The 24,931-nt window shown below is 38.8% G+C and overlaps 1 protein-coding gene across 1 annotated transcript in view; it reads right to left on the minus strand.

Moving 5' to 3' along the window:
• Positions 1 to 24,931, minus strand: part of lrp1bb (low density lipoprotein receptor-related protein 1Bb) — a 2,167,948-nt gene that overhangs the window by 203,969 nt on the left and 1,939,048 nt on the right. Inside the window, exons 67-68 of the mRNA XM_051931086.1 lie at positions 21,521 to 21,637; positions 4,066 to 4,172 (exon numbers count right to left, since the gene is read on the minus strand). Coding sequence (XP_051787046.1) covers positions 4,066 to 4,172; positions 21,521 to 21,637 — 224 coding nt within the window. The remainder of the gene's footprint in view (positions 1 to 4,065; positions 4,173 to 21,520; positions 21,638 to 24,931) is intronic.

Consider the following 24,931-nt stretch of genomic DNA (forward strand, 5'->3'; position numbering starts at 1 on the left):
TGGATCTACTGTACTAATTCCCTTCATAATTCTTAAAACTTTGCTCTTGTCACCTTTTACTCTATTTGCTTAAACTGAAAATGTTCACCCAGTCCTCACAGCTCATATCTCACATTAACATTATCAGCTTAATTGCTCTACCATGAACTTGAACTACTGCTATTATCTATTTTTTATAATATGGAGACCAACATTGAACACAGTTCTTTAGAACAGGCATCACAAGTGAGTCATATTTAGCTTAAGTATAGCTCCCATCGATTCACATATCACACATTGGATTATATAACCTAAATTCCATTAATCTTTTTAATCGCTTCTGTGCAATTCCTGGATGTGTAAAATTAGTCTGCTATAACTCCTAGATCCTTCTCATAAAATGTACTTTCAAGTTTCAAACTTTCCATTGTGTATTCAAATCTAACACTGTGACTTCCTATCTCATTTGCAACCAGTTTGCATAATTATGAATTTTATCCAGGTTCATCTATGATTCAGTTGATTCTAGATTATCTGTTATTCCACCAAGTTTGGAATTATCTGTAAATGTAACCAGCTTGTTATTTATATTCTTAGCAAGATCATTTATATATATATTAAGAAGAGCAGTAGTCCAAGCACTGAACTCTTAAGGACGTCACTTTTAACATTACATAATTCAGAAAAAGTACTTTGCAGCATACCCATTCCTGTGTTTAAGCACATTTTTCACCCATCTACACAATGTGACACCTTGAACACGCACTTCATTTGCTTTAATCACAAGCCTCTCTTGGGGTACCTTATCAAAAAATCTGATCATATGCTTTTGTTGCTTCCTCATAGCATATCAGTGAAACACAATGACCCCTGTCGAAACCCATGCTGACTGTTCACTAATGCATATGGTTTTGAGACATGTTTCTCAGTCTTTTCCTTCATAATTGATTCCATTAATCTACCTGGGAAGAATGTTAAACATACCTGTCCATTGATCTTCTTTATATAAAGGGACAACATTTGCTAGTTTCCAGTCTATTGGAATTATCGCTATGTTCATCAGTGATTTTTGAAAAATATGTATCAAGGATTTATATATGTACTCACTAATTTGCTTAAGAACTCTAGGATAAATATTATATGGTTCTAGTGAACTGTTTGATTTCAGTCTTATTAATCTAAGCAGAATTCATGTCCCACCAATTTCTACATCTCGGAGTATCTCATAAATAGTCCCTGCAACTGCTGAGGGAATATAAGTTTCTTCACATGTGAAAACTTCTAAAAAAAATGGCATTTTTTGGGCACATCTGTTTTACTGTTGTGTATTTTAATTCAAACTTACTGTTTCTAATACAGTTCCCCTCCTCTGTTACTGTTCTTTAAATAATAAAATACTGAAAGAATCTTCTTGGGGTCTCTTTTCACATTTTCTGCAAAATTTCTCTCCAAATGCCTATTAGCTTTCCTCGGATCTTTTTTAGTTGTTGCTCTCATAATCCCTCTGTTCAGCACTGGAGTTATCTGTCTTGTATGCATTATACAGATGTTTTTTCTCATTAAGATATTTTTTGCTCCTTATTTATATAATGCAGAAATTTCTACTTTACCAATGCTTTAAAATTTCAGAATGAACTTGTCCTGCACTGCATGTGAAATGTTTTTCAAACCTTCTTCACTCTTCAGCATATCTACATTTAAAAGTTTGTCTCTGTTTAATATTTATTAAATTTGTCACATCTAGAAGAGATTTGCCCTACCACAACTAAACTTACCAGTTTTAGATATATAAAGATTATTGTTTGGATATACTGTAGCTCTTGACCAATATTTCATTATCTAGCCCTCAGCAATCCATTTAAATAACAAAATGACCCTTGCTTAACACTGCTGTAATGAAACCTGTGCCATATGACAGGATTCCAGTCACCTTGGACAGAAATTGTTCTCACCTTTACAGCCTAGCAGATGGTACTGCATTATTAAAGTTCAGACCAGCTGTATGTGTCATGATGAGTCTAAATTATTGCACATTGTTAGTAATTGCTGTATGTTGCACTGTTTTTCTGTACATTAGGTTGACTTGGGTATTGAATCATCATAACTTTCATTTTTCCTTTTTTATATATATATATATATATATATATATATATATATATATATATATATATATATATATATATATATATTTATATATATATATATATATATATATATAAATATATATATATATATATATATATATATATATATATATATATATATATATATATATATATATATATATATATATGCATACATACACACACACACATACATACAAACACAATTTCCCTTTTTATTTATTACTAAAGAAAAAAGTATATTATTATAATGAACACACATGGACAAAAGGCTCAAAATGAACCGAACTGTAAATTAGGCTTTCTTATTTGACACATGCATCTTAACAGATTATGACAGCTGATCAGAAGGTGCAGATGACTATGAAAAAGCATGGAGTTTGACTTAATTGTGTGCATCTCATAAACAATTATTTTTACAAAAGGATAGCTGATGATCATCACAGAAAATTAAACATTTAACCACGCATGCAGTTGCAAACCCTACAAAGTACTAATTTTATAAAAAAAATAAACCTTTTTTAACCCATCCCAAGTTGATGCACTGCAATGAAAAGTGATTTGCAAAAATAGGCATTGTGTTAACAGCTTAGGTAAAGCTAATGGTCTCTTTGCTGGAAACCATTTTCTTCAACAATCCACTCATATTCTACCCCAACAGTTTTTGTACTTATTCCAAATTGTGCATATACTATAATTCACTGTTTCAGCTGAAGAGGACATTCATTTTATTTAAAGTGTTGTAATATCATTATGTATCCAAATTCACATTAGACTGAAACATATTTCAACTTTTAATATTAGAAGATCTAATAACTTGAAAGTTTTAACATATAGTATTACAAAAGAAAACAATATACATCTTGTTTTCAGACACATAATTATTTTCATTTAGCAAAACAAAACAAATGAACACTGAAAACCTTTGAAATCTGCCTTTTGTGATTTTTTTAAACATTAATTAAACTTACAAATATTATTAATGATAATCCATGGTACCTGTTAAAGACAGGTAATAGCACATATTTTTCAATTATTCTATCTCTTGCTTAATGTGTACTTTCAGCTCCTTTCCTGTGTATTCACATGTGTTTGAAACTCCTTTCACCAGCACTTTCTTTCTCTAGTGTGTACAGTATCTGTAAAGCCTGCTTCTTCGACTCTGTCATTATTTTCTTGGAGCCTTTCTCACCTCCTGTTCGGTTTTATACATTCAGTCTTTGAAGGTGACTCTCTCAGCATGTGTCTTTACTCCTCCTCATGTGCCTCATACTCATACTAACTCATTTGTCATGTCACCAAAACCAAACTGACCAATCAGATTGCTCAGATGGACTGGACACACAGATTTTAGGGTTTTATTAGATAGATAGATAGATAGATAGATAGATAGATAGATAGATAGATAGATAGATAGATAGATAGATAGATAGATAGATAATTGTTTGATGTTTGTCATAAGATACAGTTCAAATATGGGAGTTAACAATGTGACATTTAATGAAGTTTTTCAAAACATGGAACCTTGTATCACAAAATAACATTATCAAATTTGGCAACAACAAGTGCAAGGCAAGAACCAACCCTGGATGGGCTGTTGAATGTTATTCCAAACATCCACACCAATCCTGGCCAATTTAGAATTGTCAGAAATCTTAATATGTCCACCTTTATGATTTGAGAGGTTAAAAAGTGATTATTTCGAGAAAAATCCAAGTAGACACAGGGAAAACATGCAACCTTTGCACAGTGAAGGAGTGCTGGATTTCAGCTTAGGATGCTGGATTGCAGCCCTAGCCCATGCACTGCTACGTCACCAACCAGGTTATCATTTTATTTTAAAAGTACTTTTTGAATTACATTTTTCAAATGACTGATTATCCATTAATAAGCTTTTAGAATTTACTGATGGAAAATATGCAGAAAAACTCATCAAAAAAAAATCATCTTTGTTACCCCTTACCTCATCAGAGCTGTCAATGCAATCATAATCACCATCACATCTAAATCTTGCAGAGATGCAGTCTCCATTAGCACAGACAAAATCTTTTGTGTTGCAAGTTCCGGGTTCTAAGAGTGAATGGAAAGACAAAAAAAAACAAATCTATAAAGAAAATCTAAGAAACATTTCTAATGCATAACATATAGGATTCAAAAAAGTGTATAGTTCCAATTGTTAAATCATTTGAACTTCTGTAATGTGCTTCCAGAGACATTAATTTGAAGCCTCAAAACCAAGAGCCAAACAAATGACATATTTACTGTATATAAAAAAAGTATTGAACATCAAATAGGGCGGCACGGTGGTGCAGTGGGTAGCGCTGCTGCCTTGCAGTACGGAGGCCTGGGTTTGCTTCCCAGGTCCTCCCTGCATGGATTTTGCATGTTCTCCCCGTGTCTGTGTGGGTTTCCTCCGGGTGCTCCAGTTTCCTCCCACAGTCCAAAGACATGCCGGTTAGGTGCATTGTCGATCCTAAACTGTCCCTAGTGTGTGCTTGGGGTGTGTGTGTGCCCTGCGGTGGGCTGGCGCCCTGCCCGGGGTTTGTTCCTGCCTTGAGTCCTGTGCTGTCTCCAGGACACCCCCGTGACCCTGTGTTAGGATATAGCGAGTGGGAGAATGACTGACTGACATCAATTAAATCAGTGCACCAATCACTGTACTGTATATGTCTTTTTGGTGAACACGGGTAAAGACTGCCTCATTCCTTCAGCCTGTATTCTTTACTTGGGATAATTCAATACTCTGTGTCTAAATGGTGCAAGAACAAAGGCTTATTAATCATTTAATTATATGCAGTGTACTCTCTGTACCTATAAGCATGCCTAAGAAGGGTAATTATTCACTACCTGCCTCTCAGTCTTAAATATGCATGAGAAATAAATAAGTGAAAGTTAATTCCAGTGAAATTTTCATAAGCGACATAGTGTTCTGGCAGTCCTAAATGTAAAATTCTTTGAAGTTTTATTAGGATTATCCACTAATTTCAGAAGGAAATAATTTATATAATATAAGCTTCTTCCCATTTCTCTTAATGTTTAAGCAACTTGCTTTAAAAAAATAAAAAAAAACTATATTTTTTTCCCCTAGTCTATTTTGTATGTCACAAAGTAAGTGCGGAAGGCGGTGCAGTACCTGCACTAAATAAGACCTCTCAATGTAACACATTTTGGTCTAGTTCTAAAAAACTATAATTGAAAGCATCATCACATCCCCAAGCACCATATGGTTTGGCATTGTGTCTGCCTGCTTCAAAGGGCAAAGTGTGTCATTTGTTTCGCCGAGTGATTTCTGCAGGGTGTCTTTTTCTCTACATTGAAGAACTGCACAAATTCAGGACAAGACAACAAGCAGGAAAGACTGCAGATAATAATTCTCACAGCAATCAATACCCATTTTAAAAATTCATCCACGGTTTATTAGAACCAGAACCTCAAGGACATGAAAAAGCTCTGGACATTTTCCCTGCTCAGCCAGATACCCAACGGTATATACTAATACTGTATTTCTACTATTTCCATTTGAATATTTAAACATTCTAAACTTAACCAGAACACATTCAGAATATTCTAAAAGAAAGCGGACAACAAATCCTTCAAACAGTTGTAATTTATTCCAGGACCCCCCTACTTACTGCCACTCTCTTATTAATGTAAGGGTTTTCACTGATAGATAGATAGATAGATAGATAGATAGATAGATAGATAGATAGATAGATAGATAGATAGATAGATAGATAGATAGATAGATAGATAGATAGATAGATAGATAGATAGATAGATAGATAGATAGATAGATAGATAGATAGATAGATAGATAGATAGATAGATAGATAGATAGATAGATAGATAGATAGATAGATAGATAGATAGATAGATAGATAGATAGATGTTTATCTACTTGGATTTGGGATATAGGAAGAAACTAGAGAACCATGAGAAGCCTTATGCTGAAATGCACACATAACACTGCCAACCAAAATTATAGATTTGAGACAGGAATGCTAAACATGATGGAAGAATATCCATCCATCCATTATCCAACCCGCTATATCCTAACTACAGGGTCACGGGGGTCTGCTGGAGCCAATCCAAGCCAACACAGGGCGCAAGGCAGGAAAAAAGACTCCAGCAGGGTGCCAGCCCACCACAGATGGAAGAATATTTTTTCTCAAGTTCCAGTTTTTTACTCAGATTTGCCTGTCTTGATAGTCACATTCATATGACCTGTAATGTGATTACATTTGTCCTCTGAAATGGCATGCATGCGCATATTCATACATTTGTGCACAAGTCAGCAGCGTCACCAACAACAAAGAACGGCATATATGTGAGACAGTTAATGGTATTAAAGGCAACAAAATGGACACACTAGTAGCTATTGTATGTGTGGCATTTTGTTCTGGAGGACGACAAACAGTTTCACAGCTCTACATGATTAGGCGAAAAAAAGCCAGATATCGAGCTTTTTCTGTGATCACAGCATTGGCACTGCCTCATCAAAAGATCTTTGGGTATGAGAATGGCGCTAGCAATGGTGGGACCATGACTGCTGTCACAGCAGTAGCTCTCCTACATTTTTGTTTTGCCATGCTGCTGGTGCTGGCAGCACTCCGCCAATGTGTATAGGCAAAGAAAAAAACATGAATTTGACCACCACAAATTGGATACACGTCTGACCTAGGACCACATATGAAAATGACTCAAATCTGCTTTGAAAAGATCAGATTTCTGTATCCACAAAACCCTGAAAAATCAGATTTGTGTTACATTATGGCATAAAATCTGGTATGTGTCACTTCAGCCTGTTAATGTGAAAGAAGCCATAAACAGTAGTAGAAGTGTCTCATCTGGCATAGCCATGCAAATTGTCATTTTACTGTTATCCATTCTACAATTTGCTACATTTTACATTTGTATCTCTATATTTTATATTTCTACTGTAGGTGCACAGTTTATATTTTTGTAGGTCAGCATCTACTTCTGCTTCTACTTCCTGTATCAGTTTTTAATTTCTCTTTCTGGACATAGTATGTAATATGCACTGTACAAGGGAGGTGCAGGCAACACCATAACAGGTCTTTTCCATCCATCCATTGTCTCCTGCTTATCCGAGGTCGGGTCACGGGGGCAGCAGCTTGAGCAGAGATGCCCAGACTTCCCTCTCCCCGGCCACTTCTTCTAGCTCTTCCGGGAGAATCCCAAGGCGTTCCCAGGCCAGTCGAGAGACATAGTCCCTCCAGCGTGTCCTGGGTCTTCCCCGGGACCTCCTCCCGGTTAGACGTGACCGGAACACCTCACCAGGGAGGCGTCCAGGAGGCATCCTGATCAGATGCCCGAGTCACCTCATCTGACTCCTCTCGATGCGGAGGAGCAGCGGCTCTACTCTGAGCCCCTCCTGGATGACTGAGCTTCTCACCCTATCTTTAAGAGAAAGCCCAGACACCCTGCGGAGGAAACTCATTTCAGCCGCTTGTATTCGCAATCTCGTTCTTTCGGTCACTACCCACAGTTCATGACCATAGGTGAGGGTAGGAACATAGATCGACTGGTAAATTGAGAGCTTTGCCTTGCGGCTCAGCTCCTTTTTCACCACAACAGATCGATGCAGCGCCCGCATTACTGCGGATGCCGCACCAATCCACCTGTCGATCTCACGCTCCATTCTTCCCTCACTTGTAAACAAGACCCCCGAGATACTTGAACTCCTCCACTTGGGGCAGGATCTCGCTACCAACCCTGAGAGGGCACTCCACCCTTTTCCGGCTGAGGACCATGGTCTCGGATTTGGAGGTGCTGATTCTCATCCCAGCCGCTTCACACTCGGCTGCGAACCGATCCAGAGAGAGCTGAAGATCACGGCCTGATGAAGCAAACAGGACAACATCATCTGCAAAAAGCAGTGACCCAATCTTGAGCCCCTCAACGCCCTGGCTGCGCCTAGAAATTCTGTCCATAAAAGTTATGAACAGAATCGGTGACAAAGGGCAGCCCTGGCGGAGTCCAACTCTCACTGGAAATGGGTTCGACTTACTGCCGGCAATGCGGACCAAGCTCTGGCACCGATCGTACAGGGACCAAACAGCCCTTATCAGGGGGGCCGGTACCCCATACTCTCGGAGTACCCCCCACAGGATTCCACGAGGGACACGGTCGAATGCCTTTTCCAAGTCCACAAAACACATGTAGACTGGTTGGGCAAACTCCCATGCACCCTCCAGGACCCTGCTAAGGGTATAGAGCTGGTCCACTGTTCCGCGACCAGGACGAAAACCACACTGTTCCTCCTGAATCCGAGGCTCGACTCTCCGACGGACCCTCCTCTCCAGGACCCCTGAATAGACTTTTCCAGGGAGGCTGAGGAGTGTGATCCCTCTGTAGTTGGAACACACCCTCCGATCCCCCTTCTTAAAGAGGGGGACCACCACCCCGGTCTGCCAATCCAGAGGCACTGTCCTTGATGTCCATGCGATGTTGCAGAGGCGTGTCAACCAAGACAGTCCTACAACATCCAGAGCCTTGAGGAACTCCGGGCGTATCTCATCCACCCCCGGGGCCCTGCCACCAAGGAGTTTTTTGACCACCTCGGTGACCTCAGTCCCAGAGATGGGGGAGCCCACCTCTGAGTCCCCAGGCTCTGCTTCCTCATTGGAAGGCATGTTAATGGGATTGAGGAGGTCTTCAAAATACTCCCCCCACCGACCCACAACGTCCCGAGTCGAGGTCAGCAGCGCACCATCTCCACCATATACAGTGTTGACACTGCACTGCTTCCCCTTCCTGAGACAAAACACGGATGGTGGACCAGAATCTCCTCGAAGCCGTCCGAAAGTCGTTCTCCATGGCCTCCCCAAACTCCTCCCATGCCTGAGTTTTTGCCTCAGCAACCACCAAAGCCGCATTCCGCTTGGCCTGCCGGTACCTATCAGCTGCCTCCAGGGTCCCACAGGACAAAAGGGTCCTGTAGGACTCCTTCTTCAGCTTGACGGCATCCTTCACCGCCGGTGTCCACCAACAGGTTTGGGGATTGCCGCCACGACAGGAACCGACCACCTTACGGCCACAGCTCCGGTCAGCCGCCTCAACAATAGAGGCACGGAACATGGCCCATTCGGACTCAATGTTCCCCACCTCCCTTGGGATGTGGTCGAAGTTCTGCCGGAGGTGGGAGTTGAAGCTACTTCTGACAGGGGGCTCTGCCAGACGTTCCCAGCAGACCCTCACAACACGTTTGGGCCTACCACGCCTGACCGGCATCCTCCCCCACCATCAAAGCCAACTCACCACCAGGTGGTGATCAGTTGACAGCTCCGCCCCTCTCTTCACCTGAGTGTCCAAGACATGTGGCCGCACGTCCGACGACACGACCACAAAGTCGATCATTGAACTGAGGCCTAGGGTGTCCTGGTGCCAAGTGCACATATGAACACCCCTATGCTTGAACATGGTGTTCGTTATGGACAATCCGTGACGAGCACAGAAGTCCAATAACAAAACACCGCTCGGGTTCAGATCGGGGGGGCCATTCCTCCCAATCACGCCCTTCCAGGTCTCACTGTCATTGCCCACGTGAGCATTGAAGTCTCCCAGCAGAACGAGGGAGTCCCCAGAAGGTATGCCCTCTAGCACCCCATCCAGGGACTCCAAAAAGGGTGGGTACACTGAACTGCCGTTTCGGTGCATACGCACAAACAACAGTTAGGACCCGTCCCCCCACCCGAAGGCGAAGGGAGGCTACCTTCTCGTCCACCGGGGTAAACCCCAATGTACAGGCTCCAAGTCGGGGGGCAATAAGTATACCCACACCCGCTCGGCGCCTCTCACCGGGGGCAACTCCAGAGTGGTAGAGAGTCCAGCCCCTCTCAAGGAGATTGGTTCCAGAGTCCAAGCTGTGCGTCGAGGTGAGTCCGACTATATCTAGCCGGAACCTCTCAACTTCGCGCACTAGCTCAGGCTCCTTCCCCTTCAGAGAGGTGACATTCCACGTCCCAAGAGCCAGCTTCTGTAGCCGAGGATCGGACCGCCAAGGTCCCCGCCTTCGGCCACCACCCAACTCACACTGCACCCGACCTCCTTGGCCGCTCCCATAGGTGGTGAGCCCATGGGAAGATAACAGGTCTTTTGATAAAAAAAACAAAATTAATTGCTACTTTATATCGTTATTTTTTTTCATCAGCTTTAAATAATCATCAATATAGCAGAAACATTAAAGGTGCGAATTACCAATGTTCTCATATTATAAACCATTCTTTTTTTCTTCATGGAAGTCAAAACTATACGTCTCAAAAGTAACTTTTGTTTGGATTCATGTTTTATTAGTTAACTAATACATTTTTAGTTGTCATGCAGTCACAGTGACAATTAAAAAAGATTCTGTGCAGTGTTGTGTGAGACCACGTGAGATTTACAGCAATACCACCACTTGTGAATTTACAGTACCTGACCAACTTTACTTTGCTTTACTTTACTTTGCTTTACTTTAAATTCACTGTTCACAATTTCCAACTTGTTTTGCAATGTACTGGCACCGACTGTAAATAAGGGACAGGACTGACTAGAACCATCACCTAAGACAATGTGCCACAACAACTATAACAGGACTATAACAGTATTTATGCAGAGTTTATTTGTTTAAATGACATTTTATCCTTTTATTTATATGGACATTTCAATCTAGATGGCTTCCATTTGTTTACTTACAAGCTGGAAATCCAATTTTAGTTTATGATGTGATCACAAAAACCCATCACTAGAAAACATGAGAATCTTTCTTTTCATAGATATTTGAAAATAACACATTAAACTTTAACCACTGTAAATAAAAATGATTATACTGTATTTTGAACAGGCTGTAGGATCACAGTCCTTCTTGACATGATATGGGCAAAAAAATGAAAAATTGTAAGGTATACTGTGTACATAGGCAGTTGAATAATAGATAGAGATCTTACTTTATTAAATATAGTCATTTATTACTACACTATATAAACAATTAGATTTTCAAAAATATTTATTAAATTATTGGAATTGTATATAGAACTAACAGTTTGCAAATGTTGTTTTTATTCCTTCTGTACAGTAGAAATACACTGTATCAATATTCAGCCACCTGAAACTAATCATGTTCGGGCCCGGCCAGTATTTGAATGGGAGACCACCTAGGAAAAGCTTGGGTTGCTGCTGGAAGAGGTGTTGGTGTGGCCATCAAGGTATGCTTACCCTGTGGTCTGAATGTGAATTACAATGCCCCAGTGCAGTGATGGGGACAATGTGCTGTAAAAATGGCGCCATCCTTCAGATGAAACGAAAAACCAAGGTCCTGACTCTCTGTGGTCATAAAAGATCCCTGGGCATCTTTCATGAACAGCAGGGTGTATCCCAATATCCAGGCTAAAATGTCCTCCACGGCCTACTCATTCTGGCCCCATAATTGTCTCTCTCACCACTTCACCACCTTATAGCTAACGTGTGGTAAGTGTACTGGTGCAAAAAACGCTGACATCACACCTTCCAGGTGGATGCTGCACATTAGTGGTGGTTGAAGTGGCTGCCCACCCACTATGAAAAGAGCACTGAGTAGTGAGAAACGTGCTATGTAAATATAAAGAATTATGAGGAAGTAACTTCCTCACGCCTGGACAAACTGGTGAGGAAGGCAGGCTCTATTGTTGGCATAGAGCTGGACAGTTTGACATCTGTGGCAGAGCGACGGGCTCTCAGCAGGCTCCTATCAGTTATGGAGAATCCACTGCATCCACTAAACAGTGTCATCTCAAGACAGAAGAGCAGCTTCAGCAACAGACTGCTGTCAATGTCCTGCTCCACTGACAGACTGAGAAGATCGTTCCTCTCCCAAACTATGCGACTCTTCCACCCGGGGGGGGTGGGGGGTAAACGTTAACATTATACAAAGTTATTGTCTGTTTTTACCTGCATTGTTATCAATCTTTAATTTAATATTGTTTTTTGTATCAGTATGCTGCTGCTGGAGTATGTGAATTTCCCCTTGGGATTAATAAAGTATCTATCTATCTATCTATCTATCTATCTATCTATCTATCTATCTATCTATCTATCTATCTATCTATCTATCTATCTATCTATCTATCTATCTATCTATCTATCTATCTATCTATCTTATTACTGTTGAATTTGATTTCATTTAATTATTTTTCAGACATTACATTTTGTTAACATAGATTGATGCTTGCCAGCACAGTGACATATTTACAACCAAATAAAGGCAATTTTAAATAGATAAAAATCATAGAAAATAAAAAAGGCAGATAGACACAGTACAAATCTAGTTGGATGCAAGTGATTGACGCAGAGAGGGAAGTAGCCTGCTGGTATGATATAGGAGTCTCAAACTCAGTTCCTGGGAGGCTAACACTCTTTGTAGCTGTTAATGCAATTTGTCCATCCATCCATCCATTATCCAACCTGCTATATCCTAACACAGGGTCACGGGGGTCTGCTGGAGCCAATCCCAACCAACACAGGGCACAAGGCAGGAACAAACCCTGGGCAGGGCGCCAGCCCACCACAGGGCACACACACCCACACACACCTACACACCAAGCACACACTAGGGACAATTTAGGATCGCCAATGCACCTAACCTGCATGTCTTTGGACTGTGGGAGGAAACCCACGCAGACACGGGGAGAACATGCAAACTCCACGCAGGGAGGACCCGGGAAGCGAACCTAATTTGTTATTTATGCAATCTATATCTGCTGTCATTTTACTACATTAATGAGGGCAGATCACCAAATATAATTAACCTGAATGGGATTAGTACTCCCTCTTTCATTTACTTTAATTTTAATTTTTGAAGCTATAGCGTCACTTTTTCTGTTGCCTCATTTATATGGCATTTGCTATAGGGTTTTCAACATCAGTGCTAATGTTTGCATCTAAAGGAATGAAAAATGCAACAATGCATTTTATTAATACATGCATTAAAACTTACATTTCAATAGATGGTGCACTGTAAATGTTAACACTGAATATGTCCAACACAGCGTAACTACTGGGCTGATAAATATCAGATTTTATTATATACAGTAGATATATTTTTATTTCAATTTCTGGCCTCTTTAGAAAAATGTTTATTTTCTAATTCAGGGTCATAGGAGTATTAGCTATGCATCAAATATAAATTTGACAAAATCCTATCATAAAGTCACTGATGATATTACCTCGCAGTCAGGAGACCTGGGTTCGCTTCCCCGTGTGGAGTTTACATGTTCTTCTCGTGTTTGTGTGGGTTTCCTCCGGGTGCTCTGGTTTCCTCCCAGTCCAAAGACATGCAGGTTAGGTGCATTGGTGATTTTAAATTGCCCCTAGTGTATGCTTGGTGTGTGTGTGTGTGTGTGTGTGTGTGTGTGTGTGTGTGTGTGTGTGTGTGTGTGTGTGTGTGCACCCAGCGGTGGGCTGGCGCCCAGCCCGGGGTTTGTTTCCTGCCTTGCGCCCTATGTTGGCTGGGATTGGCTCCAGCAGACCCTCGTGACCCTGTAGTTAGGATATAGCGGGTTGTATAATGGATGGATAGTACACTTAATCTTTTTGCTTCTTTATAAGCGTCACATGTGATTTTAAATGTTACCATTGTCTGCTTCTTACTCTGGAGTCTAAACCCATTCTGACTGCTATTTACAGTACTGTAAAAGAGGCCTAATTTGTTTCTGACTATTCATTTTATTATTTTGCATGGGACAAATTTAAGACATATTGGTCTATGAGTATAGATATTCATTTTAGTGTTATGGAGTGTATTCTACTTTGCAGATGTGTTTTACTTTTGAAGAAGAACTTTTAAAAAAATTATTAACATAAAATCTTTCACTTCTTTCAGCAATTCTAATGAAATCCCATCAGGACCAAAGGCATAACTGAATCTTCTATTTTGAAATCATCATTAAAAAAATGTTTTTTTTTAAAACTTTCCTGCTAATTTTCATTGTGTTTTCTTTGTGTTCTGAGGTTTTAAATTGCCTTTTGCTATTTTTACTGGTGCAGTAGTAGATGTTTTTTGATCTCGCTTTTAAATTTTAAAGGCTTTTCATCCCTAGTTGCAGTTTTTAATATTCTTATTGGGCTGTGCTTTTAAATTTTATTTCCAGCTTCTTTTATAGCAATTGCATTATGCACTGAATATCTCTGCTGGTTTAACAGCCAATTCCTGACTTCTCCCAGGTTGGCCGGTTGCCCCCAGGGGTACTGGAACAAAAGGTTTTATAGTTAGATGCCCTTCCTGATGCCAACTTCATTTTATCTCCTTTTACAACATGCAGGAGGGACAGTGATCTTACCCCAGGTCACTAGGGTACTTATATGCTTTAAACATTTACTTAATGTGTATACATTTCTTTTGTGGTTTCATTTTGTTTGTGTTGAGAATATTTTGTTTTACTGAAAACTGAGGACACTAAAACAACACTTTCTATACTTTACAGTAAAACTGATTTCTTTTCTAATTTAACTCTTTCTTTATTATGAAGAATTTGCTTTAAGCATGTTATATATACAGTATTTAACTTAGTGTTTAAACAGTACTTTCAAAGACAATTTAGAGCATACAGTACTCTTATCATGACTCCTCAAAAGATCAGTTCCTTCTGCTTTTCCTAATCCATTTTTATTGCTAAGAAATTTAAGCATATATAGACACTTTAAGCCTGAGATTAACTGGGTCAGGAAGCAGTTGCTTGTTATGATTATCATTTTAAGTTCCTCTTTTGACCTTCCAACATGGGTTTACCTGGCAATGTCACCAATAATCACCTAATCTTCTTTGGTAGATATAAATCATATTTAATTTGCCAGATGTAGGGATTATTGTTGCTGTCTCACAATTGCAAAGACTTTCCTCAGTGGAGTTTCCACATTCTCCCTTTGTTTGGCAAGGTTTACATCCCATATCACAAAGACATGCTTAAATTTCAAAGTTGTTCCACCAGCTTCCCACGACCATGAATTGTATAAATCAGAAAACAGAAAGACGGAGGGTTTTTTATTAAACTAAATTTGGTGGCCTGCAGCAAACTCTACTCTTTAAATCAGTTCTGAATACAACTTTACACAAAATGATTCAAGCATTTTCCTCTTTCTGTAATCGATCTCTTTTAATACATCAGTGTAGTGCTACCTCTGCAAGTTTAAACATTCAGCAAATTCTATAAGTAATAATGCTGCATTATTGCTAAAAATACAATTTTATAATATGGTGTATTTACTGTTTTTAGTAATAACACATTTTGTAGTGGAAGTCTCTGATTTATATTTTAAAATAAAGGTTCTGTTAATTTGTTTTGGTATGACTGCACCAGTTATATACTATAATTTGTACTGTCTATAGATAGATAGATAGATAGATAGATAGATAGATAGATAGATAGATAGATAGATAGATAGATAGATAGACTCTTATTCATAATGTTTCTTAATAGCATTTTATGGTTCTTTGCAGGGCTGCATGTTTCCTTGTAGAACTATACGTTGAAGAGTTCTTTGCATATGAAGCTGGTTCTTTGTGCTTTGGAAAACTTCCTAATATGTAGGAATAAAAAGAACCATTAATTCTTGACAGGCTATCTAGCAGGACACTAAAAGATTAAGCAAACTTGGGGTCTCATGTATAAAAGTTCCACGTACACTTCGAGATGTATAAAAACTAAACTTGGCGTAAAGCCATGCACATTTTCATGACAGCCTCCCCCTTTGCATACGCACTTTTCTGCTCGGTTTTGCAAACTGGCGGCACCCAGCATCAAAGCAGTGCTACTGTTTCTGTGGTCTGCTTTTCTTTTTTAGATTCATATCTATGATGTGGGATTATCAAAAACACCGAAATTAATTGCATGGAACTTTCATGTGGATGGATCTTTTGGGAATTCAATTTGCCAAGTTTTCATCCTTGGAAAGACCTACAGGAAGTCAGACAATAATAAGCTTTTTCATATGTGAGCATATTAGATAGATAGATAGATAGATAGATAGATAGATAGATAGATAGATAGATAGATAGATAGATAGATAAAATATTTTTACAGGTATACTGTAGTTAGCAGTATTATTAATATTTACTATCACTGTGAAAATTCTCTTTAAGTTGGTCTTTAAGTTTTCTGCTCAGACATTAAACCTCTGAAAAATACATTTTAAATCATTAAAGAAGAACATTTCATCTGAATATTTTGTGCATTTGTAAATGTTGCTTATTGCCAGTGTATTTTTAGATAGCTTACTATACAGTTACCATTTACCCTTCTATACAGTAATGAAAAGCCTTCTAAAATTGTTTAAAATATAAGCATACTCATATAGAAATATTCTTTAATGCATGTCTATCAGCATACAGTTGTATGTATTAATGTGGAATAACCTACAAACAAGTGGGCTATTATTAAGTTCATCTTCTTCAATCCTTGCTCATACACTCAGTCATTTCCCCTTTGAGAGAGAAGCTACATTACCTTGGGATTATCGTATTGCTACAATAAAAAAAACTCTTGCCTTAACAAAAATGATAAACTGTAGGAGCATTGGTCACTTTACATCTACTGGGGAAGCAGTAAGGCAGGAGAGGAGGCAATGCCCTTTATGTTCTCTTCATCAATCCATTTATTCTATACGCTTAATTCAATTTTAAGGTTGCAGGAACATAAGAGCCCATCCTGGCAGCACTGGGTATAATGCGGTAACCAGTTCTGTATAGTGCCCCAGTCCATGATGGGTATGCTCACTCGCACAAACTCACATTCTCACTTAGTTAGTTTAGAGCCATCTCAACTGAACTAACATGCAAATCTATTGGAAGAGGGAGAAAACCAGATTATCCAGAGACAAACCCATGCTAGCATGGTGGAGAACATTATTGGATGTTCATGTTGCTGTTTCATTTTTACATTTGTAATTATTGTATAACATAAATGCTCATAAGTTAAAGTTAATAAATAGAATGTATCCTGTTTTCAGATTTAAAGGAAGAATGGATTGCAGGTTTTATGTATCGCTGGTTTGATTGCTTCTTTGTGACAGCCTACACAGCTTTTGCTTTACCTTTAAATGTTAGACAGTTCACTAGAAATTGAGATTTTTTGATGCTTGCTTTCAAACGTTGCATCACTTTTTCACTCTGATTTATAATGTGAAGATATGCAAAGACCAGTAAATATGCAGTATGCTTTTCGTTTTTTCTTTGTGAGCAGCTTTTAGGTACTCATATGTGTATTCTGTGCAGCATTTTTTTTCTGTTTGAACAAAGCCATTTTAAGTTGTTCATTTTACTTGGCTAAAACACAACATGTTTTCTGTTCAGCAAACAATAACTTACATTTAGAGTGTTTTTGGTGTAGGCGAGTGCAGGAAAGAAAACCACCATTTTGTTACCGCCAACATTTTTTTTAATTTAAAATTACAGTAAACAGCTTTTTTGCTTCAAGTTTGCTTAGACAAACCACAGTAAATTGTGACTGAATTATGAACTTATTTTTTTCTTAATTTCCATGCATATGAAACTTACAGATGTCTTAGACATAGAGCAATGGCCAATGGGACTCTATGAGTTTAAAGGTCAGGTAGGTTGCCAAAAACTCTTGGTAAGCTATAAGCTATTCAATATCAAAGTAACATTATGGGGTCAGGTCAGGTGAGGTTGGGAAGCATGCACCACATGATGAAACAGTTCAGGATCCTACTTAGGTTGGGGAGCATACACTGGCACGTTGCCATACCCACCAAACAATGAAACAGCTTGGGATCCCGGTTGGCAACCCCCCAGGCAGACATGTGATCCAGTCCCACCCTCTGGAAATGACTATCTATCTGCTGCAGCCAGGTGTTACGTGGGCGTCACCTTAGCCTGGTCCAGCCACTTGTGTCCTCAATAATGACTTCTGGAGGTCCAGAATGAGGTCCAGAACAGCAAATACAAAAAGGGCACAAAGGACAATTTACCCTAGGCTACAGAGGACATCCATCCGTCTGCAAGGCACACATACCATCCATGCAGCAGCTTCATTTCTGAATTAAGACAAGCCGCCTGATCTTGCACAGATGCATCTTTTCTTTCATATCCTCGGTCAAAGTATCTTTTTTTTTATTTGACTGGTGTACAACATTTATGTAGACCATGCTTATGAGTATGCTGTATGCTTGTAAGGGATTTTTATGCAGACTTTGTTATTATTCATTTGTTATTGCATTTCTATATTTCGTCTGCATATATTGGGTGACTGAGATAATAAAGTAAATAAAAAGCAACTGGTTTTGGTAGAAGTCACTTTTCTTCTACAGGGTAAGTGGCTGAGGAGGGACACCTCCAGCATTGAGGAGTAACGCATCACTGGTAAATGACAGTAAAAACTGAACTATTCTATGCTAGTGAGTCTCTATCTGAAATACTAAAGGAGTGGTAGGATATGCAAACGCCACTAATAAAGTGTCTGGATTCTATATGTGTACTTGTGTGTTGCAAAAGCCAATGAGGACAGACGGGCATCCCGGCTGGGATGTGGAATGATTTCTTGCCAGGAGACCATAAGAGAAGGACTGCAGGAGTGGAGACAAAATCTGGCTGGAATGCCTTGTAATCTTTGTCCGGGCTGAGAATGAGAAATCATGGATGGACAGGGTAAAGGTGGATACAGGGAGAGGTACATTCTCTCACATGGAAGGTGAGAGTGTTCCTCTGGGCTGATACTACTTAGGACACCTGCAGGGTTGCATGGGAATTGGAGTGTGGAAGTACAGGTAAGGGCCCTTGGGCACTGCCAGAGGACGCTGCCAGGGGAGGACAACACTGGTTTCTGCATGACTTAGAAGTGCTCCCAACATGCGGTGCAGTGACACCAGATGCATTCCCGGGTCTGACTTAAAAAGGAATTCGTCAGGATCGTTAGGAGAAGAAGAGGAAAGAGATTTATTTACTTACTTTATGGCTGTGTGTGCTAGAAAAGAGGTTGGTAAAAATAAAAATCTGTTATTTTAAATCTAAAGTTGTGTTGGGTAATATTGTGTCTGTGATACGGGGCTTAGTGGCACCCCCTTCTGGTTACAGTGTTAAGCTTAGAATGCATGAGAGTAAGCCTACCAATATCAAATCTAATTCACCCCAAAACAATGTAAGGGTTTCATGAAATAAAATGTGATTTTTATGTAAGTGATTAATCCCAGAAATGAATACAAAATCCGAAGTCATCTAATTTACATGTCTTGACCTACAAGTAACTACACGGGTCTATACCCCAATGTCCATCTGTACCTGGTCTCCTGATATCTCCATGAAAGTACTCTTGATTTTGCTCCACCTTTTTTGTTCACTTTCCATCTTTCTACCAGACAAATTAAATTTAGATAACATGTTCTATTTCTTGGTCCCAAGCTGCTGAACAAGCTTCCCATGACCATCTGTACTGCTCCCAGTCTATTGGTGTTCATATACCTGATGAACAAACATCTCTTTACAAATATCTTGGGGTTGCTTAGGGTTGTTTTACTCCTTCATTCTTTTCCTGGTCATCTACAGCTGTACTGGCCCAATTATTTGTCAACAAGTTATAGACTTTCTCAAGTTCAAATTTTTGTCTAACTTTGGGAATAAGTGTGGTGCCACACTTCGTTTGTTCTAATTTACATTTTGCACTTTAGCACTTACTAACCTTGGAGTTTCACTCAAATGTACTGCATGTATAAGTTGATTTTGAAAGTCACCTTGGATAAAGCCATCTTCTTCATGATAATTATTACTGTTGACTTATAATTCTTGCGGTGGGCTGGCACCCTGCCCAGGGTTTGTTTCCTGCCTTGCGCCCTGTGCTGGCTGGGATTGGCTCCAGCAGACCCCCATGACTCTGTTGTTTGGATATAGCGGGTTGGATAATGGATGGATGAACTTATAATTCAGTAAAAAAATATTTTATAAGGTTTGCTACATTTCTGTCTCTGCACTTGTAGTAATAAAGCTTTTGGTAAAGTTTTTTATTTTCAGTTGTAAATGGAAAAAAAGTTTCAGTCGTTCATTAAATGCAAGCATTCTCATATGCAGAAACCAGTTGTGAATGCTAGACTATTGCTGAATGTCCTTAGGCATTCATACAAAAGTTTAAAGTCATCGTTCAAATCAGTATGTACTTTATATTTTAGGCAATTGTATAGTTTACAAAAGAATGAGTGAAATACTGGAACAAGTGTAAATCAGGATCTGGAAATTTTTTGGATCAATGAAAAGGAAATTTTAACGTTTTAACCACTAAGCCATACTAAATAAAGAATTATTATAATTATAATAAATATCCATCCATCCATTTTCCAACCTGCTGAATCCGAACGCAGGGTCACGGATGTCTGCTGGAGCCAATCCCAGTCAACACAGGGCGCAAGGCAGGGAACCAATCCCGGGCAAGGCGCCAACCCACCGCAGGACACACACACAAACACCCACACACCAAGCACACACTAGGGCCAATTTAGAATTGCCAATCAACCTAACCTGCATGTCTTTGGACTGTGGGAGGAAACCCACGCAGACACTGGGAGAACTCGCAAACTCCACGCAGGGAGGAGCCGGGAAGCAAACCCGGGTCTCCTTACTGCGAGGCAGCAGCGCTACCACTGCACCACCGTGCCGCCCTTTATAATAAATAAAGAATTATAAATAATACATCCATGTATCCATTTTCATAACCTCATCCAACAGTGGGTTTACAACAGATAGAGCCTAACATGAGTATACGGAGCCCACACCTACAACCTGTCACACTGCTCTATCTTAGAGTCACCAGTTAACCTAATAAGCATGTCTTTAGAATGAGGAACAAAAACTGAAATATCCAGAGAAAAATGTATGTGGACATGGGAAAAAATGAAAATATCATACAGGCTGTAGCCAGGCCATTATCCTGCCATTTCAAAGCCAGTATCCCACAGCTTACAGGGAGCAGGGACTAAGCCATACCAAAAATATTTTTTAAAAAAAGTGCTTTTGTTTTAAAGCACAATATCTTTTAGGAAGCACATTTCTACACCTCACCTTTTTATTTAAAAAGCGACATTTAATCATAGGCATAGACTAAGCCATACTGGAGGCAATCAAATAAAAATGTATTTGTGTTTCAAAGTACAATATCTTTGGAAAGCACATTTGCATACATTGTCTTTAATTTAAAAAGTAACCATTTGAATTTGAGTTTGCTAAGAAGAAAATTTAACATATGCTGTTTTTTTTCTTTTTACAGCCACACCTGAGAGCACACTGAACAGCACAATATGACTTTTGCACTAACTTTTTATAAATCTCTTTTTAAAATCTTTAAACAACCATCCTTGCAATATAGAATACACAGAAAGGCACAAACTGACTCTGAATTACCTCCTTTATGTTTAATGAAGTATAAGGTGTCAATATAAATACTTACCACAGCTTTCTTCATCTGAGTTATCACCGCAGTCGTTTTGACTGTCACATCTCCAGTGGTCCGGAATGCAGTTGTTATTTTGACAATGGAATTCATGAGGCCCACAGGTCTTTTCATCTAAGAGTGAAATGGCACAAAAGCATGTATATTTAGTATATACTGTATGTAGGGTTTGGGGGGTTGTTCTACAAAAAGTGTAAAACTTTCCCATTTAGAAAGAACAATAATTACATTTTTTTCCTGCAAAATAATTTAGTAAGTTTAGAAATAGAGAAATATAATACGGTGGCGCGGTGGGTAGCGCTGCTGCCTCGCAGTTGGGTGATCTGGGGACCTGGGTTCGCTTCCCGGGTCCTCCCTGTGTGGAGTTTGCATGTTCTCCCCCTGTCTGCATGGGTTTCCTCCGGGCGCTCTGGTTTCCTCCCACAGTCCAAAGACATGCAGGTTAGGGGGATTGCCGATTCGAAATTGGCCCTAATGTGTGCTTGGTGTATTTGTGTGTGTCCTGCGGTGGGTTGGCACCCTGCCTGGGATTGGTTCCTGCCTTGTGCCCTGTGTTGGCTGGGATTGGCTCCAGCAGACCCCTGTGACCCTGTGTCCGGATTCAGCAGGTTGGAAAATGGATGGATGGATGGATATTAAAAAATAGCCAATGTTATTCACTGCCAAACAAAATGAAATTGATTTCTTCCTTGTCTAAATTCTCTCGCACAGTTTTAAAATATGCATTATATCTAGGTGAATAGCTGATTACAAAACATTTTGCTTTACACAAACATTCTGATCAGACCACAGTTACTAGAAGTTCTTGTTCTCCACTCTCCTTCTTTCTCGATAATAAACCTTTCAAGTAATTTTGAATGAGCACAAGTCATTGTTGTAAACCCATGATGACATTTACTCTTCCAAATTGCATTGGACAAAGCTCTTTATTATTATGTCTTTTTTACTGTTAACTCAACACAAAAATGGCAATATGGCGCTTTGTCACATTTTAAAAATGTAAGAGAAGAGCAGTGCAATGGTTTTGTGATTTTTGCAATTCTGTTGTGTTTGACAGATCTTTGTTATAAAGTGAACATATAATGTGCAGTAGGTGTGAGGATTTTTCCCAGTCATCATGGAATGCTGTAAACCAGGGGTGGCAAACTCCAGTCCTGGAGTGCCGCAGTGGCTGTAGGTTTTCATTCTAATCATCTTCTTTATTAGTTTTTGCTGCTAATTAACTTCTTTTGCTTTCATTTTAATTAACTTGATTCAGGCCCCTTAGTTGTTTCTTTTTCTTGAATTAGCTGCCAAACAATAATGAGACACAAAACAAGGTGCCACATGACCAGCTCACCCGTGCCCATCACATAATATCTGAAAATCTGAAAGGTGAAGGTCTCAGTAAGGTTGATCTCTCTGGTCCCCAAAACATTTTGATGATGTTCTTAGAAAAAATAGAAAAATCAACAGTTATAGAAATGTCTGCTGTGTCAGAATGAGAGCAGCAACAAGCCATAGAATTAAATAACAAGTTTAATTAACAGCAAGAATTGGCTTCTCATTAAGAAACTGGTTGGAGTGAAATTAGTTGGAGTTTGAAGCCCCAATTTAGCTGGTCAACTGTTGACTTGTTTCACATTTGATTTCTGTTAGGCTGTCATTTAATGAAGAAAATAATTAATTCAGAGCACCAAATTCTTAAAAACAGGGCTATTAAAATGAAGGGAAAAAGTTAATTAGCAGTGAAAACTGGTCACTGATTAGGAAAAGGGTTAGAATGAAAACCTGCAGCCACTGCGGCCCTCCAGGAGTGGAGTTTGCCACCCCTGCTGTAAACCAAGAGTTATAGGCATTTAAATAATTTTTCTATAAAATTATTTATTTTGTGGTATATTCTATTGCACATACTAATTGGTACACACAAAAAACAATATGAATTGATATGTTTTTTTTTCAAATGGAGATATACAGCTTCTTTACATCATCTATTTATTAATTTGCAAAAACATCTCTGGGCCTTTGCCATTAGGCTGCACTCTGTTCTTCTATGCGTGGTCACCTGAATGAGCCCCTAGGAATGGCATCCTGCCCACGGTTGATTTCCACCTAAACCCAATGCCACTGTGATAAATTCTGATTACTGTAATCCTAAATTGGATTGAGCAGATTTAAGATGGCTATGTTATGTTCCTTATCTGTCATATGCAACACAATGATCCTTAATTAAAAAGGGTGACGTTTAGACTGAACTGGAATTATATTAGTGAGCTGTAGACAGAGAACTCCCAAAGCAAAGTGAATTTCTTAAAACCAAAAGACAACCTTGGCTGTAGGTAAAATGTTACCAGTTTTTTTATTTCATTGTTTGAGATTTTTGTATCATAAAATTTCACCTTTCTTTTGGAACTAAGTAGAGACAAATACAAGTATATATATATATATATATATATATATATATATATATATATATATATATATATATATATATATATATATATATATATATATATATATGTGGGTTAACGAAACAGGGGCAAAGAAATAAAATAAAAAATATTTTATAATTAAAACATAATAAATGGAAAACTGTAAAAAAAAATAACCCTAAACACCCTAACATCTATAGTAAACGTCTTCAAAATTACTGCAAGATGAAACAGATTAAAAACTAGTAGTTGTAGAAGTAGTAGTGAGGTGAAGTAATTCATGCCTGCAGACTCCAACATATTAATCTTCTAAAATTTTCATGTAACTGGGAAAATACCAGTGATTTGTTTTTTATTCTAACTAAATTTAATTTCTAATTTGAGAATAAGAGATGATATTATGTTGATAGCTGAAAAAAAAAGAAAGTTATTTCATTGTGTCCTAATAGATTGTTATGTTAAACCACACACACTGAAACACAGACTTCCATTGTAAAAAAGGTGGCAGTGTAATTTATTAACATTTCTAATTTTTTGTAGTCTCACTGACTGAGTGTGTAAATCACATCCATACATTCTTAAAAATGCTGTTTATTAATGTGTAATTATTACTTTATGCATATTGACACTTTCATCCAGAAGCATGCCAGTCAGTATATTCTACCTGCACTAATAACCTTTGTTCACTTCACAGACTTGAATTGTCCATGTGATGCAGCTGCCCTTCCGAAGAGTGACATGGCATTCATTATCCAAACCAAATGCTCCTTTCAGTAATTATCTGGTTTAATCATTGACATTACATAGTTCTCTGTATCAAGGTGTTTGACTCATTTATGACATATTCTTGTACATGGCAGATTTAATTGTTTTCTCCATACATCATAGGAAAAATAACTAATGTTGCGGGAGTTTATATTACTATCAAATTCCAAAATGAATTTGCAGTTCCTGGATTCTGGGCACAATACCTTTAAAGTTCAGAATCTAGCCACTT

This window comes from Erpetoichthys calabaricus, chromosome 8, assembly GCF_900747795.2.
Source record: "Erpetoichthys calabaricus chromosome 8, fErpCal1.3, whole genome shotgun sequence".
Lineage (NCBI taxonomy): Eukaryota > Metazoa > Chordata > Cladistia > Polypteriformes > Polypteridae > Erpetoichthys > Erpetoichthys calabaricus.